Source organism: Episyrphus balteatus, chromosome 2 (assembly GCF_945859705.1).
Source record: "Episyrphus balteatus chromosome 2, idEpiBalt1.1, whole genome shotgun sequence".
Taxonomy (NCBI): domain Eukaryota; kingdom Metazoa; phylum Arthropoda; class Insecta; order Diptera; family Syrphidae; genus Episyrphus; species Episyrphus balteatus.
In genome coordinates, this window is record NC_079135.1 from 33,964,352 (window position 1) to 33,983,113 (window position 18,762).

Here is an 18,762-nt window from a genome sequence, read left to right on the forward strand (position 1 = left end):
TGCAGCAACAATCTGTCACGTTGCTGCTTTTATGCATGTATTTAACCAGTGACTCATGTTTTGACGAGCGCAATATCTAGAACATGAACATAAACATAAAACGATATAATATGAACCTAGCTAGTTCCAAGTGATCTTTAACTAAATTACCGAATTTTTATTGAAATGGAAATCCGATTCAAATGCAACTTTAGTGAACTTATAAATCATTTATACCTAATTTGTTTATATTCGTCGTTTGAGTTTGAAACCTAGATGTTCTATTACGTTATCAGTACGACTAAAGCTAGTCATGGAATAAAAGATTACGGAGAGGACATTGTACTTTAGAACTGTAGCAAATCGTATGTATTCGTTACTTAAATGCTGGTATTCAGTTCAGTAACGAGTAACAAAACGTTACTTTCTAAACAGTGTAGTTACTCGTATGATTCCCTACTGGTACTGAAGTAAAGAAACATACGAGATACGAAACATACGAGTAACAACGAGATCCTAGTTTCAATACCAAATCTGATGTATGAGATACGAAACGAAAGTAACGAAACATACGAAATATACGAAAGTAACGAGTAACGATATTATTGATGAAAGTACTAGAACCAAAAGAAAGGGATACAACTGCGAGCAAAATAAAATGCACGACTGGGGTCGCACGTACTTGCTCTTATGCTTAAAGTTACTCTAATGATAAAGCTTTTTATTCAAGAAAACTAAGAAAATTTAAAATTTGAAAGAAAGAAATTAAAAAAAATAAAATCTGTTTTTATAATTAATTAAATACCGTTTTAAATGATCTTTCACAAAAAAAAACAAGTATGCCAAATTTCTTCTTGTATAAAAAGGAATTTTCAGAAAAAAATTTTAGAAAATCGTTAGAGCCGTTTTTAAAAAAAATAATTTTTCATATATAAAAATTTTCTAACATTTTTCAAAAAAAAAGTTGGTATGCCATTTTGAAGAAATAATTTATTTACACATAAAAACGAAATATCAAAATTTTTCATAAACCCGTTTTCAAAAAATTGATTTTACAAAAAAAAATTTTGAAATATTTTTTAAAAATCCAAAAATGAATTTTTTGAAAATTTTCTAAAATTTTAATATTACATTCACCTAAACGCTTTTGTATAAAAATTTTCGTTGAAATTGAATTGGTCTTGAACGAGATATTCATAAATCAAAAAAACCATTCTATGACAGGTACCGTTAATAACGGTAAAAAAAATATTTTTTTTATTTCGAAAGTTGGCTCTTATGTTTAGTACTACATTCAAAAATTTTAATCAAAATCGTTAGAGCCGTTTTTGAAAAAAATTAACTTTTCTATTTCCGTTATATGACAGGTACCGTTAATTTTGGTCCTAAAAAAAAAATTTCAATTTGTCCTCTAGGGAATCACCCAAAACTGTTAACTACTAAGTTTGAACAAAATCACTCGAATAGTTTAGGCTGTAGCTGTCTGTAGGTACATACAGACAGACAGACAGACAGACAGACAGACAGACAGACAGACAGACGGACAGACAGACAGAATTGCCGGACCCACTTTTTTGGCATTCCCCATCATCGTAATGTCATGTAAAATTGTTATCTCGAGTTCGATTTTTTTTACGAATCCTAAACTTGCCCTATAGTACCTATATCGCAAGTAAAAATAGCAGCGCATCGATAAATATTTTAAATAAAGCATTAAACTTAAAAAGAGCTTTGATTTTTAAGTAAAACTCCTAAGGTTTCATTAAAATCTAATTTTGCGTATGAATGGAGTTTAATTTGATACGAATTAGATAAGAAATAATCCAAAAACCAAATACACCTGAAAATAAAATGCACGACTGGGGTCGCACGAACTTGCTCTTAGGGTTAAAGTTGCTTAAATTTTTAAGACTTTTTATATAGAAATTTGGAAAAAAAAATAAAATTCGTTTTTTAAAAAAAATAAAATAATATCTGAAATTAAATTGCCCTCCAAAACAAGTATGCAGTTTTGATTGATATATTAACATGCATTTTTAGAAAAAAATTTTTCAAAATCGTTAGAGCCGTTTTTTAAAAAACTAATTTTTTATAAATAATTTTTTGGAAAAAAAGTTTAAAAATAAAATGGGTATGCCATTTTGTAGAAATCACTAATCAACATCTAAAAACAAAATTTCAAAAAAATTAAATGACCCGTTTTCGAAAATTTGATTTTTCAAAAAAAAATTTTCAAAATTTTTTTAAAAATCCAAAAATTATTATTATATTTTCAAAATTTTATATTTGGCTTATATTTAAATTATATAAATGCTTCTTCACAAAAAGTTTCGTTGAAATCGAATAAGCAGTTTTGGAGATAATCGGATTTGAAAAAAACGGTTCTATGGCAGGTACCGTTAATAATGATTTTCAAAAAAAATTTTTTTCATTAGGAGATAGACCTTAACTTTAAACTAACATTTGAATTTTTTAAACAAAATCGTTAGAGCCGTTTTTGAAATATTTCAATTTTACTAAAATCGGTATATGACAAGTACCGTTATTTTTGGTCCAAAAAAATTAATTCCAAAAACCCCTCTGAAGAGTCGCCAAATAACGCTGCATACCAGGTTTGACATCAATCGGTCCATCCGTTTAGGCTGTAGCTCCTTATACAGACAGACAGACAGACTGACAGACAGACTGACAGACAGACAGACAGGCAGACAGACGGACTTCCGGGACCCACTTTTTTGGCATTGTCTACCATCGTAATGTCATGGAAAAATGTTATCTCAACTTTTTTTTTTTTACGAATGCATAACTTGATATATAGTACCTATATCGCAAGTAAAAAGGCGAGCAAAATAATAGCAGCGCTTTTCTTTTTTTATTAAAATTAAATAAAACAAGTTAAAACAAAGTTCAATTAAACGGTATTTTATTTGAAAAAAGGAAGTATTTGCTCCCATGACCATTATTTTTAAATACCGCTTCGCAACGACCTTTCTTCGTAAAGTCCCTGATATCTTTGCGGTGCTATAGATCGCCAAACCTGCTCAAAAATGGTCCATAACTCCCGTTATTTTAGGGTTTATCTTTAGAAACATCTTCTTTTATATCCCTCCAAAGTTTCTAGAAGAGATTGAGGTCTGAGAGACTAAGCAGGTCACTCCATGACCTCAATCTTAGCGTCTTGAACCCATTACCTGGCAGCTCTACTGGTTTTTTGGGTTATTATCATGTTCAAAGACCCATTAAAGCGGCATTTGAAGTCGGTGTAATAGCAGGATAATGTTTTCCAAACTATCTAGGTGCCAGAGCTGCTTAATTATAGTTTTTATACTGGAATCGAACCCAGACCTCTGGCGCCATAGCTATAGCTCTTACCATGGCGCGACGAGTTAATACATATCTTAACTGTCATATCGACCTTTTTTTGATGACTTGCAATTTTCACAAATTACTATCGATTTTAATGAAACTTTTCACATGTTATATTCAACGCGATTTAAATTGAACTTTTTTTTTAATTTGTTTTCAAAAAACTCAAATTACTTTGCTGTTCTTAGCTTAAGTTCACATAATGTACATATACATATTTAAGTTTTTGTGTATCTACACTTCCTTAACGGCTTAATAGATTTTGTTAATTATCTACTTTATTAAAAACTTAATTTTTTTTTGTTATTGGACTAATTGGTTATTTGATTTATTTAAATAATTACGAAAAATTACTTCACTGTTTTATTTTCATTCATTAAAAAAAAATATTGCGTTTTAGTATTTGTTCTGCACTTACTTAGATCTGTCGAAATTTATTATTCTCGTTAACGGCTGTCTCACATATATCTAACATAAGAACTATCGATAGATACAATGTTCAATGCGAACATAAAGTTCACGTTCAATGTTATATTGGTACATTCTCATTTTACCATAAATAATGTTATACACAGTGATGTGCAAAAAATTATTTAACTTTTGTTTTTAGTTTACATTGCTTTATTTTTTCATTACTACATATTTAACTAAAATACTTTTAGAACATCTCAGGAAATATATTTCAGTAGACTGATCACAACAAAAATTTAAAAAATTTGTCGGATTGAGTTTTAATAAAAACTATTTTTTTTAACAAACGTCGCCATAGAAAATTATTTCTTTGACTTCAATCTAGACTAAGTTACCAATCTAATTGTTGAGTTAGTCCAGACATCTTCCCATTATAGTGAAGGAATTAAAATTTCGTGTCCACCTCACGATCCTGCTTTTTAGTTGTAATAAAATAGAACTTACAAAAATGACTTACAAATTTTTTTTTTTGTCATTTTGAAGAAAAAATTAAGTTTTTTTTCAATATAAAAGCCTTTTATTATTTTTTTCACATCTCTGTATGAGTTGCTGTTGAATAGGTTTAGTAATTTTTTTCAAACTTAAACCACGTGCATTTTCATCAGCGGATATTGAAATTAAAAAAAAAATCAACATAAACAAATCTTTAAGAATACCCCTTTAACACCGCAAATTGATTGAATATAAACAAAAACATCACAAAACTAACCAATCGTATGCATGCGCATCTCGTTATAATAAATTCTTTCTTTTTTTCTCATTTTGCATTTGTTATTGTTTTTTTTTTTTTTCTTTTTCATCTGGTGTACCTACTGTTGTTTATTGTAGACTGTAAAGAATGGTGAGGCGCTCGCTCATTCATTTGAATGAGAATAAAATGTTTAGACAAAAAAAATGCTTCTTTGTCCAAGAGTATACCTTTCGAAGACGTACAATTGAGATAAGATATCACACATTTTTGCATTAATACAACAAATTATATAGAGATAAACTTTGTCAACAACAACGCCATCCAGTGGTGGATTTATGTTGCTTAGTACTAAGGCCAGGAATTTTTCCATAGATAACATGACGAAAAGGTTGACAATTATACCAAACTTCTACAACACATTCATAAAAATTCTAATAAACATTAACGTATTTCTGGTAGGAAGTTGTCGTAAGCAATACCATCGATACAAACGAAACTTATAACCAATGAATAACTGAAAAAAGTGAAGGCCCAGAAGCAGACGCCTGTGGGATACCAAAAAGTTCGATGGAAATTCTACGGGCAATCTTCCAACTTATTGATTCAGCCACAATATTTCTCTTTTTGAATTTCAAACTTAATTTTATTCAATTTTAAAATAAAAATAATTTATATAATTTTTATTATTTTTTCTTCGTTATTAAACTTAATTTATGCTCTTAAAATTCTTGTTTAAAGGAAACATTGTAGAGATAAAAATTTAAGTGTTGAAATTTTTCAAATGCTAGTTTTTTAAGCTCCCAACAATGTTTTCCCTGTGAGTTAGTATAGTAACATAAGAACATATTTAACTTCTCAGTTCAGAACAATCCATGGTACTATTGCACCAACCACTTTGCACTTTGCATTTTGCAACTTTGCAAAACAGTAGGTACTTCTCTGCAAAGTAAAAGTGCAAAGTGTTTCACCAAAAATTAAAAGTTCCCCACTTTGCACTTTGCAATTTTTGATGTTTTTTTGCAAAGCAAAAAGTGCGGGCGTTGCGCCAACTTAAAATGAAACTTTGCGGAGTTTGAAAATTTGCAAGGTAAAGCTTTGTTAAAAAGATTGAAACCTTCTTTTTTTACTTAAACAACGATGTCTTTTGAAATGTTATTGTACTTTACTTTATCATTTACTTTTTTAGACTGTTGCTTTGCTGCAATTTGTTTAAAGCAGAAAATTATAGAATTTTTTAAAATCAATATAATATCATTATTTTAACTTTAAATTGCAACCATTCATTGAATGATGCATAATTTTGAATAAGGTGGCAATTCTAGAGGAGGCTATGTGGCCATGAAGAAGAGGGCAGATGTGCGTTGTTTATTTAACCCATATGCAAAACTTTGCAGAGTTTGAAATGGAAAGTGCAAAGTTTTTCTGTTATTTGCAACGAAATCAAAGAATTTTTTGCAAATTGGCAAAACTTTGCGCTTTAGAAAAGTACTTTGAGTTTTACAAATTTGTGGTTGGTGCAACAAGATTTGCAAAGAAAGAATTTTTATTTTACTTTTCAAAAAAGTAATTTCCTCTTTGCAAATTGGAGTTTGGTGCAACAGAATTTGCAAAGTTAAAGTGCAAAGTTGCAAAATGCAAAGTGCAATAGGGTTGGTGCAATAGGGCCCAGATCAAGCTCATTTTCTCATTCCTTTTGATATAAAACCAGTACTTGCTCTATAACTCGTATGACAACTTTTGGTTTCCTGTCAAAAACACCAAATTTTTTGGTCTGTCGCTATAGGTACATCTCCAAAATAAAATGTCGCCCTGAAAAAACTATTGGTCGCCTACTTTTAGAATCCACTATCTCCACTACCTTATAACTATCGAAGCTTGCAATATCTTTTGTTAAACAAAACAAAATAATGTTAATAGGCATTTTTTTCTTCGCTCCAGAATAATGCAAAACGAGTATAAACTCTTCTTTTTTGTTTTGTATTTTTTTGTGTTTTTCTTATTTTTCTTTATAATTTGTGTTTTTTGTTATCAAAGATTCAAAAGAGTGTATTTTTGCACGTGCGATATATTTCATCCATCCAGATACATTTTCAAAGTTAAATTCTAAGATCTCAGACATTGTGAGTGATCAGTTTTGTACAAACCGCATTCTGTATCGGTTGTAAAGGTTATGTTATAACGATTTTTTTGTGAATCAAAGTGTCTTTTCTTAAATTTTTGTTAAAAACAAAACTTGTTCTTATAAAACAAAATTAAAAACAACACAAAAATAAATCAGCTGCAAATAAATTACATCTTTTAAAAAGAATTTTTTATTGGATATTATAAATTATAAAAAAATGGAAAGAAATTTAAAAATGAAACAAAATCAAAAAATGCCATGCAAAAATGACCGAAAAAATTATTTGCAAAAGGTCATGTTAACCAGGTAATCGAAACTTTTTAATATTTTCTTGAATTAAAACAAAGATAAAAAGTTTGTGGGAAGAATACATATTCTTAAGTGGAAATTGATTTTATTATTTTAAATTATTTGAACAAAAAAGCTGGAAAAACACATAAATGTCAAGAATCTAATAAAAAAGTGTTAATTGATCAGTTGGTTTTGTTATCTTCGGGGAATCCCGTGAAACTTGTTATACCACAAGTTTTATATAATAATTGAACAATTCAAATGACTAAAAATTGATAAAAGAAGGTACCTTTATTTTTTTGTAATTCGTTTTTTCAAGAAATTTTACCCTGTTAATTTGAATTTATTGCGCAAGGTTATGGGTTGGGTTCCTACCAGTCAATCTCACCCAGATGTGTTTTTTTTAATAAATATTTCATTTGTTAAAAATAAAGGGTGATCCAAGTCAAGTCTTCTATCTTTTTTCTAACAAAAAAAGAAAATTATTCACCAAATACATAATTGGTATTTCCAAGTAATATTCGATAAGTTTATCAAAGATTTTGTGGCTTATCTCGGTTATGATTTAGCAGATATATGAGAGTTTAAAGTAGCTATGTATTTCTTCTTGGAAATCTATCAATCGAAAATTTAATAAATTGATCTTTTTGTGATAAGTTTCTTATCATCTTTCAATTTAATCGATTTCGTGTCAAAAAATATTTCCATATGTCCGTTATTTATTGCTTTTGAAAAAAAAGTTAAACCCAAATATACTTAAAAGTTGAGTGCTTTTACTTTAACTGACTCAAAGAACTTTAAAACTGCACAAAGAAGCCGAGCGTTATAACAGGTCACGGAATACGGATACGAAAAATTAAACGATTTTAAGTTCCAGAATTATCTTGAACTGTTGACGAAACTTGAAAAAAAAAATGCAAACAAAATTGGTTGAGCCGTTTTTGAGAAATCTAGAAAAAAGTGTAATAAACGTAATAGGTTCTAAAAAAATGGATTTCCTTTTCGATTTTTTCGTGATTCAGGAATATATTTTTAATAATACTAGGAATGAGATATTACTAAATATAATTTTTTAGTATAATTGTGCAAAATTAGAACAAACCCATCAATTCGTAAAGGGAATAATCCAAAAATCAGATCCAAAGTCCAAGCTGTATGAACAAAAATTCCAAACTGGAACATGTATGTTTATTAAGGTGTGAAATTTTTTTTCATACAAGTACCTACCCGTATCGCTAACGGTGTGGTCAAGCCTTAAGGGGTATGTATAGATAAAAGTCTGGAAAAATTAGAGGATTTTTTTTATTTATTTGGAGACGATTGAGCGGATATCTTCATTTATTTTGTGTTAAGGACCACCCTAATACATACATACCGGTGAAACACAATATTTTTTATTTTAAATTCAAATTCTTTTCTCTATAAATTCTAAGAAACTTAAATATAAAAGAAGTACTTACAACACATCCGTGCATTTTATTTATTTTATTTTTCTTCTTCTTCTTCTTCTTGCTTTTCAATTAATTCCATCGACTTTATTTATTTCGTTATAACATTTCTCGTAAATTCCTACTTTCAGAAACTAAGCTTCTATAAGGCTTTATAGAAGCTGAAATTCGTTGTGCTGTGATTTTCTCTCTGTCCAAGGTTTAAATTTCTTTTCAAATCTTAGCATTTAAAATTCTAAAAAGTACATTCATCGTTTCTCATCATTTTCTCTAGAGGAGATGTCATTATTCCCTTACCTACGGGTATGCACCCTTACAATATCAAATTGTGAAATAAAGCTCTGGTGAGCTTTATTCTGCTACTTCACTGTCGCCATAGCAAAAAACTCAAGAAATTTTTTCCTCAGCCTTCCTCTGACTGCAAGTTCTCATCCAACCATCATCAAATTCTTTCCATCGATCATCGAATAGATATTTACCTTCTCCTATTTATCTCATCGCCTTCTGATAGAGCTATTGCATAAACTTTTATTTTAACGAGGGATTCTACGTGCATGGACATTAATCGTTTGCGTTTTTGTTCCCGCGTCACCAATACCTAGCTATTCGTTTAGCCGGAGCAGTTTGTGTTCATCCCATCACAATAATATATTGTTTAAGTGACATTGAATATTGGTAAATATTGTTGGTGATCGAAACAATTCATAAAGGCTAATGTTTTATCCTTGAGGGTTAATGGAACACGAAAAAAAACGATACTTCTGGAATATTTAATCATTACAAATAGTTAAATATACCAGAAATTAGTTAAATGTATCAGAAATAAAGTTAAATATACCAGAAAAAATGTTATGGAACTGTTGAAGCTTAACATTATGTAGGTAGTTGATTTAGCTAATGTATAGTTCCATGAGAAACAGGTCCAAGGCCCATCTAACATTTTGTTTTAAGTCTTTTTTTCATACTGATATTATTTGTTTCCTTCGCTATGTAATGAAATTTAGAACTCAGTTGAAGGGTCCATGGGAAAAACAGCACTAGTACATTCACTCATTTCGAGAAAAACGCATTTTTAAATTTTGTTCTTCATACAACTTACACGCACAATTTATTTATTTTTTCAGCAAGGCTTAAATTTATTTTATAAAAGTAGGAATGTCATCAGATAGTGCTCAGACAAGACCTCATCTTTAGTTTATTTTTGACAAAAAGTGGACATGTGCCGTTTTTCCCCTGGACCCTTCACTTATATAGTTGGAACTAAATATGTACTTATTTTGTACAAGAAACTGTTTTCGTTTATTCTCAATTATATTTGTTTAGTAAAAAAGGTTCTTGTTTTTTATGAGCTTGTTATTGAATCAATTACAACTTATTTAGTCAATAATATTGTGAATGTTGTCTTCACCTCGTTTGCGGTCTATAAATTTCGTCACGTAACGTTTTAATTTTAAGCAGGTAAACTAAACTTTACACTCTTTTCATTTATTAAAGTTTACCTTAAACGTGTTAATTAAAAGCAATTAAGTAGAAAATTAATAAAAATAAAAACAAAAATTAATAACAATTAAAAAAAAAAGTACCCTCGGTTATGGCAAAAGTCAATTCATCAGTCTTTCTTGCTTCCGATTTCATAAAGTATTTACTTTTGCGGAATATTGTTTGGAAATTACCGGCTTTGTGAGTATTAAGCATGTTTCTTTTTATGACGTTTCTTATTTTATTGAAAGATTATAAAAGTTTGAAAGAACACTTGTTCACACTTGGACTTGTTTGAGTTTTTATTGGAATTAAAGCATTATATGACGCACTTTATTTGAGCTTTTCTGTATTTTTGTTCTATAAATTGATAATGACTGTATAATCTTGATTGAGTAATTTCTCAATGAAAGTTTATTTTAAATAATTGAACATTTTTGTTGAAAGTATTTTTCATTCATAATTATTTCTACTTTCAGGATGGGATCATTTAATTCTGCGCCAAAAATCAATAATATCGATTCACAAGATGATAGTCTTGAAGTGCCACAAGGTTTGAATACCAGTGAATTATTGCAACATATAAAACATTTGCGTGGTGAGAATCAACCTCAATTATTGACAAGATATTTTGTGAAACAATCAATTACACCATCGTTGGTTTCAAATGATATTACCGATGGATTGAGCTTCCTTAAATTAAATTCCATTTCTAAAGGTAAATTTATAAATAAAAAGTGCAAATATTTTAATTTCAAAGTTAATTTATTTTATTTTTTTCAGTCTGTAGTGCTCCAATAAGTGCACCAAATCACATTCGATTGCTACAATGGAATATTTTATCACAGAGTAAGTTGAACGCCAAAAGTGTATATTTTGAATGGCAAATCAAAATAATATACATATTTTAAAATTATGTGCATAATATAAATATCTAATTTTTGTTGTTTATTTTAACAGCTTTGGGACAAAACAATGATGGATTTGTCCGGTGTCCAGATGAGGCTTTGACGTGGGATCACAGAAAATACCTAATAGTACAAGAAATTTTGCAGAATAATCCGGATGTCATTTGTTTGCAGGTATAAATTTGTTTTAAATTTAATGGTCGAAAATGAAGAAATTGAAAACGAGAGTTAAAAAAATTCAAAATTGGATGATTAAGATACACGGTTTTTTTTAAGTGATTTGAGAAAATTCTGAATCGAATTGGATCACAATGATATAAATTTAGATTTAAAGTTATTAATACACTTAATTTCTTGGTTTATTTATTTAAAGTTAGTTACTTTCTTCTATTTTTTTAAATTTTGACTATAGTAAAGACATCAATAATATTATTATAAAAGCTGTAAAATTAAGATCTTTTAAGATTATATTTTTTTTTTTTTCATTTTTTAATAACAAAAAAAAACTGCCAAAAGGGTTTTTTTTTATTCAAGCTAAGTTGTTTTGAAGCATTTAAATAGCTCAATCAATTACATTGTAATCTGCAAAGTTTTGAAAAGTTTCGATTTTATTAATTTTTGTACTTACATTGCTGCTTTGAAACATTTAAAATAGATTTGATAGTGATTTTGTTTTGGGAAAAATATTTTCTTATATTTGCACGATCAACGCAACGCATAATTGAAATCTTCGTTTTATACAGGGTGTCCCACAGTCACCACCCCAAATGAAAACCATGGATTCCTGAGGTCATTTTAAGTCGAAAAACTTAAGAGGTAATTTTCTCGTTTTCGTCCCGTTTTCGAGTTACCACGGTTTTTATGATTTTTGCTCTCTTGTCCTTTAACTGGCCTTATCTTTGCTAATCTTTGCTTATACAGGGTGTCCCACAGTCACCGCCCCAAATGAAAACCATGGATTCCTGAGGTCATTTTAAGTCGAAAAACTTATGAGGTAATTTTCTCGTTTTCGTCCCGTTTTCGAGTTACCACGGTTTTTATGATTTTTGCTCTCTTGTCCTTTAACTGGCCTTATCTTTGCCAAACTAAGTTTGATTTGAAAGATTTTTTTTACAACCAATCAAGAATTAATTACAGTTTAAGTTTGTCTCAAAACTTTATTTTCTGCGGACAACCGTTTTTCCACAATTTTGCATCAAACACAATTTTCTTCGTTTTTTAAGTTGTTTTTTTACACTTTCATATCATTTAAGTCAAAAAAACACGTTAATGAGTATTGATTTTTTGTGCTTTTTATTGAAGCCCAGTTTATTTTCATAAAAAAAATAAGTTTTATTTCATAAAAAAGGCTACTGAAAGTAATTTAAAAAAAATAAACAAACTGAGTGAATGAAAAAAAAAATAATTTTTAAATAAAAAATTAATTTAAATGAATTAAAAACTTTTTCTGAGCAATTGTGGTTAAGAAAAGAACAAATAGATAAAGCTCAGAAAAAGTTTTAATTCATTTAAATTAATTTTTTATTTAAAAATATTTTTTTTTTAATTCACTCAGTTTGTTTATTTTTTTAATTACTTTCAGTAGCCTTTTTTATGAAATAAAACTTATTTTTTTTTATGAAAATAAACTGGGCTTCAATAAAAAGTGCAAAAAATTAATACCCATTAACGTGTTTTTTTGACTTAAATGATATGAAAGTGTAAAAAACAACTTAAAAAACGAAGAAAATTGTGTTTGATTCAAAATTGTGGAAAAACGGTTGTCCGCAGAAAAAAAAGTTTTGAGACAAACTTAAACTGTAATTAATTCTTGATTGGTTTTAAAAAAAATCTTTCAAATCAAACTTAGTTTGGCAAAGATAAGGCCAGTTAAAGGACAAGAGAGCAAAAATCATAAAAAACCGTGGTAACTCGAAAACGGGACGAAAACGAGAAAATTACCTCATAAGTTTTTCGACTTAAAATGACCTCAGGAATCCATGGTTTTCATTTGGGGCGGTGACTGTGGGACACCCTGTATAAGCACATTAAAACATTAATTAATTTAGTCATTATTGACATGAATGCTGAATTGCAAAGGGATCAAACAGAAGATGAAATACAAAAAACGCTATTTCTTGTTAAAGTGGCGGAATCTCATTTCACGTCTTCACTGGATCATTCGTATTTCTGTATATTCTTATCAGATCACCAAATCAAAAACCAAACTTATCTAACAACATCAAAAGCCAAATATAGCAAGTCATTCATTAGTTTGATTAAGTATAGCTAATTGATTTATATCAATGTATGGTAAAAGACACCTGTTTTCAAAAATAAAAGAAGAAAAATGACGAAGCGCTTTTTTGATTGAGTTATCAGAATATGAAAACTTTAAATCTGTTTAGATATTTTGATCACTCAAACTCAACAAAGACCTTTTAAAATTTGAGTGTATGTTTAAAGACTTAGAACCAGATAAACTTTTAACAATTTCGAACGATGACGACTGAGTCGGACGTAGGGTAAGCGGGGGTACATTTGACACCGGGGCACATTTGACTTTGCTTTTTTCGGTATGATCGGGCCCTTAATGAAGAATAGTATGGATGAAGAAAGAAGCTTAGTTTAATTTAAAGAAATTTTGTGAAATTTCTCAGTCTTTCATAAACTTTTCGCGGAGTACCACGTGTTTTCTGCATTTCTGATCTAATTTTTGACTACCGGTATGTAAGCGATTTTTGAACCTAATTTAGCACTATGCTTAAAGTTAATTAAATTAAAACCAGCTTTGTAAAAAAATAGTATTAGTTATTGAAAAAAAAGAAAAACAGTTATGAGGCTCCTTCGGGGCATCTTTGACTTTTGCATTGTGAGCACAGTTTTACGTTGATTTTGGGGAAATATATATTAAATAAGTTATTTAAAAATAAATCGACAACGATTAATTTTGAATAAGATTTAAATGGAGGGATTTTTTAAAAATATTTTATGGTTTTTTGTTTTTTCTTCTTCTTTTTAGAGAATGAATTTTTTGATTTATATTTTTCGTTATATAGTTTAGTAGGTTGTTTAAAACCAAAAATTTATTTTTTTCTAATCAAAAAATAGACGAGCAAGATCCACTGATAGTTTTAAAAATATAATGCACATGATGTGGGGTTTAATCCACCATTGTCAAATTTACCCCATTGTATCCCATTGTGCCCCCGGTCCCGGGGCACTTTTGACAAAATGACTTTTTTTAGAAAACATTATTTTTTTAAATGTTGAAATGTTGTAAAACTAAAAATTTACTGTTAGTATAATCTTGAATAGTGAATAAATCAAATAAAAAACAAAACATTTTAAAACATTAACAGTTTTCGAAAATACAGACCTTTAAAAACTAAATGTCAAATGTAACCGCTTCTCCCCTACTTGCTCTTATGGTTATAGTTGGTTATAATGTTAAACCTATGTTAACGACTAATAAAAACTAACATTACGATGATGGAGAATTCCAAAAAAGTTTTCTTAATCATACCGTTTGTGCGGCTGCTCAGAAGTTAGAACTTGTATAATGTATACCTATCATACAAAATTTTCCAATTATTGCAGTTTTTTTTTCAAAAACGGCTGTTACGATTTCGATTGTGGTGCTTAATTTTCTAAGTGTTTTTTTCCTACAAAAAATCGAATACCTACCGAAAGGAAATATGGTGTAGTTTTAAGTTAAAAAATAGTTTTATTTTTGTCATGCCGTCTAACTTCCACTTCTGTTTTTAACTGCTGCTTTTGAAAGAGGTAAGTCTACAAAAGTTTCTATGATCTTAAAATTAATTTCATTTGATGAATCCATCCAAAACGAAGATTTTTATTACCACCTGATATTCAAGTTTTTTTTTTAATTTCATGGCCGAGAACTTTTCACTTCGTACCTCACGTTAATAGCTGAACAGATTTATTTATAATTATTATTTAATTATATCAAATGTAAAGACAAAATATTTTTATCGGCTGGAGCGCCTTGCTCTTTCTGTTGATTTAATTCAAATCTTACAGACAAGTACATATTTCTTAGCGTTTTTAATACATATTTTTGCTTGTTTTTTTTTTTTTTTTTTTGTGGAAAAGGAGAATGGGCAAGTTTGTATGGAACGTGGACGTTACGCGGCCATGAATGAATTTGTTATTTTTTGATGTAATTAAGGTTTACATATATTGTGCAGAAGATTTATGTCTTCAGACTCAGGGAAAATGACAGAGCATCATATTTTATGTTTCAAATAAAAATATAAATCAATTTGTCCTTCATACATTGAACAATGCATTTACAATACTAATACTGCATTATCTTGCATTCTTAATGCAATACAGCGAAACGTCCATAGTAAAAGTTTTTCCTATGTTATAATTCTTTCATTTGAAACCAATTTCATTAATGGCCGCTCAACGTCCAAAATGCCCATTCTCCTTTACTAAAATTTGCAATGATTAGAAGTTAATAAGTTCTTTGACCTACGAGAGCAAGTACGTGGGAAGCAGACGTGAATTGAAGATTATTTTTTTATATTTTGACCAAAATATCAGATAGCAATACTTAAAGTCTAAAATCGTATGTGTAGGCTTAACGGTCTACGAAATCAGTTCTTTTTTCACTAAAACTATAATTTTCTAAGGATTTTTGAAACTCCATCATATCGAAACTTCAAAAAAAGTTTGTTTTGCTTTGTTATAAAATATTTTTACAAGCCAGCTACAGAAATGTTTAGCCTTGTGGTTTATACATTATGTATATGTACTTGGCTTAGTCAAATTTAGCAATAAAACTGTAAAGAATTCACTTTATTAAATTTTATAATAACCATTTGCAGTTGTTTTAAAGGCAATTAACGAAAAATTTATTTTAGTCCAAAATAAATACCTAATATGTAAAGAATAAATAAATTACACTATCCGATGAATAATGTTTTTGAAATATTCCAACTTTTTCTAATTATTTATGATTTAATTTTTAATTTTTTGCAGGAAGTTGATCATTTTAAATTCCTGGAAAACATTCTCGGTTCACAAAACTATGGCGGTATATTCTTCCCAAAACCCGACTCACCTTGTCTGTATATCGAAGAGAACAATGGTCCCGATGGATGTGCTGTATTCTACAAACGTGACAAATTCGAGTTGAAAAACTTTGAAACTCATGTTCTCGAAGTGTGGCGGGTTCAGAGCAATCAAGTTGCTATTGCAGTAACTCTCGAAGTCAAAGCAACTGGCAAGGAGATTTGTGTCTGCACAACTCATCTCAAAGCTCGCCATGGTTCATTGTTATCCAAATTACGTAATGAACAAGGAAAAGATCTCATACGTTTTGTTAAGAATTTCGCTGGAAATCGTCCCGTTTTGATATGTGGCGATTTTAATGCTGAACCAATTGAACCAGTTTATTCAACAATTTTAAGTAGTGAAGGCTTAAATCTATCCAGTGGTTATGCGGACATTAAAAGAGAACTTGACAATCTAGAATCGACTGAAAAGAGCTCGGAAAACAGTGAAAACAATGAAAATAGTGAAAATGCAGTCGAAAACTATGCCGAAGAATTAGCCAACTGTGAACCTCCTTACACAACATGGAAGATTCGGGAAGAAGGAGAAGTTTGTCACACTATTGATTATGTATTTTATTCAAAGGATCAATTTAAGGTAGGTCTATTAATTTTTGTTTGATTTTGATGAAGTTAATCATTTATTTCTTTCTTTTAGGTGAAAAACTGCTTAGAATTCCCACAAGGTGATGAAATTGGTAAAAATCGTACACCAAGCTATCAATATCCTTCCGATCATTTTTCATTAGTTTGTGACTTTGAATTACTGGGCAATTCCAACAAAAAATAACTCAAAAAGAACGACGAAAGCAAAGATTCAGGGGTGAAGGCTTTGCAGAAGAGATTCGATAAGATTGGATAACTTTTCAAAATCATTGGAATCCAATTATATTGTGATATTAGTTATTAGATATTCATTATAATAGAACATAGTCAAAGGAATTATTATTATTATACTATATTTGCAGAAATCTTTGTTTTTTTTTTTAACTGCAGTAATGTTTCAAATACATATTTTAAAAAAGGGGGACATCTTCAGTTTTGCTTTATTTAAATTTGTTTTCTAATTAATAAGATAAATGTTGTTGTATTTTTTTAAATTTTGACAAAACACGCCAAAAAAGCTTAAAACTTAACACATTAATTAAGAAGCAAATGTTAAATGCAATTGTTGCAAACCACACATACACACACACACAAAAAAACACCTAAACATGTAATGTTAACTTATTTTTGTAAGAATATTTTTTTTTTTAATGAAATTAACAAATTTTTGATAAATGTTTCAATAAAATTGGTATGGCATTCATATATGATATTATAATTGATCTTTTTTTTTATTATAAATGGCAAAATACAAGGATAAGATTCACATGAAAGCAAAGGCGTATGTTGAGCTGCGGGGAAACCGGGGACAGTTGCTGAGTAATTTGCATCCTATTTTTTTTTTTTCTTAATTTCGGAGGCACATAACTTGGAACCAAGTCTCGAATCAAGAGTTTGTTTACAGATCTGAGTTTACAGTGAACAGTTCTATGCATTTTGATATAGAAGATACAAATTTACTTTTTTAAGATTTTCGAAAAAATCCAAGGGGTACCCCTTGCCAAAAAATACACTTTTAAAAATTTTCACCAAATCCATCGATTGAGACATCAAATGAAAGGTCTCTTTGAGCTATATTCATAGGCTATGTGAAATTGGCACCCCAAAATGCTAATTTTGTTTTTTTTTTTTAGTTTTGAACCTTAAGCCTAGTACGCTGCTGATGCGAAACGAAAAATGTTCAAGTCTCCAAAGTCGAGAAAATAAGTCAAAATAAATAAATTCAAAACTAATTTAAAATCAAGAAATATCGACAGAAAATCATTTTTAAAGTAAGAAATTAAAAGTGAAAAAACCGTCAACACTGCTCTTGGAGTCAAGAAAAATGCACAGGACAGTAAAAAGTAAGTGACAAATGAGTGAAAACTCTCCAATTTTTCGCTAGAACTGCGTACTGAAAAACGAAAAGCAAAACGAAATTTTCCGTTCAGGGGTGAGATTCTGTATGGCGAAAACGAACAACGTTTTCGTGTGTGCGAAAGGTTTGATTCATACAACTTGAAAAACGAAAGAATTTGTTCTGTATCTGTCGAAAATTTTCTTTCGTTTTTCAAAAACGAACGATCGTTTTCGTTTCGTTTTTTATAGAATGTTCCCCCAGGATTTCGCTAACGAAATTTTGTATGGAAAATTTCTTTTCGCTTCAGCAGCGTACTAGGCTTTAACCCAAGATCTTTTTTCGTTAGTGCTCTCCTTCTAGAACTTTTTTTTACACTGAAAAATCACAAAAAAAAAATGTTTGTATTCAGTTTAAAAATTTTTGATTTTCCCCATTTCAAGATGGCCCATCTTTTTTTCTTTATTCCAACATTTTTTTTTTTAAAGATAAAATAAAATTTTTTTTTTTAATCAGAAACCGAAAAAATTATGATTTTTTTTCCTGTGAAAATATCATTAATTTAAAACCGTTGTTTGTTTGCTTAAGGTTAGCCCAGGATTGCCCAACTTTTATTTTCGCTATCCTACCCTTAGTTTAAAAATTATAGAAGCATTATTTTTTGTTCACAAACAAATAGTACACATACACCACAGTGACCCCTTTTAATTTATAATTTAATTTTTTTTTTTGATTTTTAAGAAGTTACTTGGTAATTTGAAAAAAGTTGTTTTGTCAAAATTTTCGATGTAGTTTGTTGGAATTACCATGGTTAGTAGAAAAAGTACTAAAAAAGTACTATTCGTGTACTGAAAAAGAAATCACCTCTCACACCATTTTATATTTGTTGCTACTTTTGAAAAAAGTTTAGATAGATTATACTAAGCATGTAGCTTTTCTAGGTGCTCATATGTTTGGCAAACCAAAAAAAATAATAATTTTTACACTTGAAAAAATATTTGT

The 18,762-nt window shown here is 29.2% G+C and overlaps 1 protein-coding gene across 6 annotated transcripts in view; it reads left to right on the plus strand.

Annotated features, from left to right (window-relative positions):
• The window catches only part of LOC129908859 (nocturnin), a 45,291-nt gene extending 28,149 nt beyond the window's left edge, over positions 1–17,142 (plus strand). For 4 of the 6 annotated variants that reach the window (XM_055985663.1, XM_055985662.1, XM_055985664.1 and 1 more), the window contains 5 exons: positions 10,327–10,565; positions 10,631–10,696; positions 10,808–10,929; positions 15,745–16,416; positions 16,477–17,142. In XM_055985663.1, coding sequence (XP_055841638.1) covers positions 10,327–10,565; positions 10,631–10,696; positions 10,808–10,929; positions 15,745–16,416; positions 16,477–16,608 — 1,231 coding nt within the window. In that variant the 3' untranslated portion in view covers positions 16,609–17,142. Of the gene's footprint in view, positions 1–6,816; positions 6,936–9,905; positions 10,049–10,326; positions 10,566–10,630; positions 10,697–10,807; positions 10,930–15,744; positions 16,417–16,476 lie in introns of those variants that run through there. The other 2 variants (XM_055985660.1, XM_055985659.1) reach the window with 2 other exon arrangements.
• Positions 17,143–18,762: the final 1,620 nt, after the last annotated feature.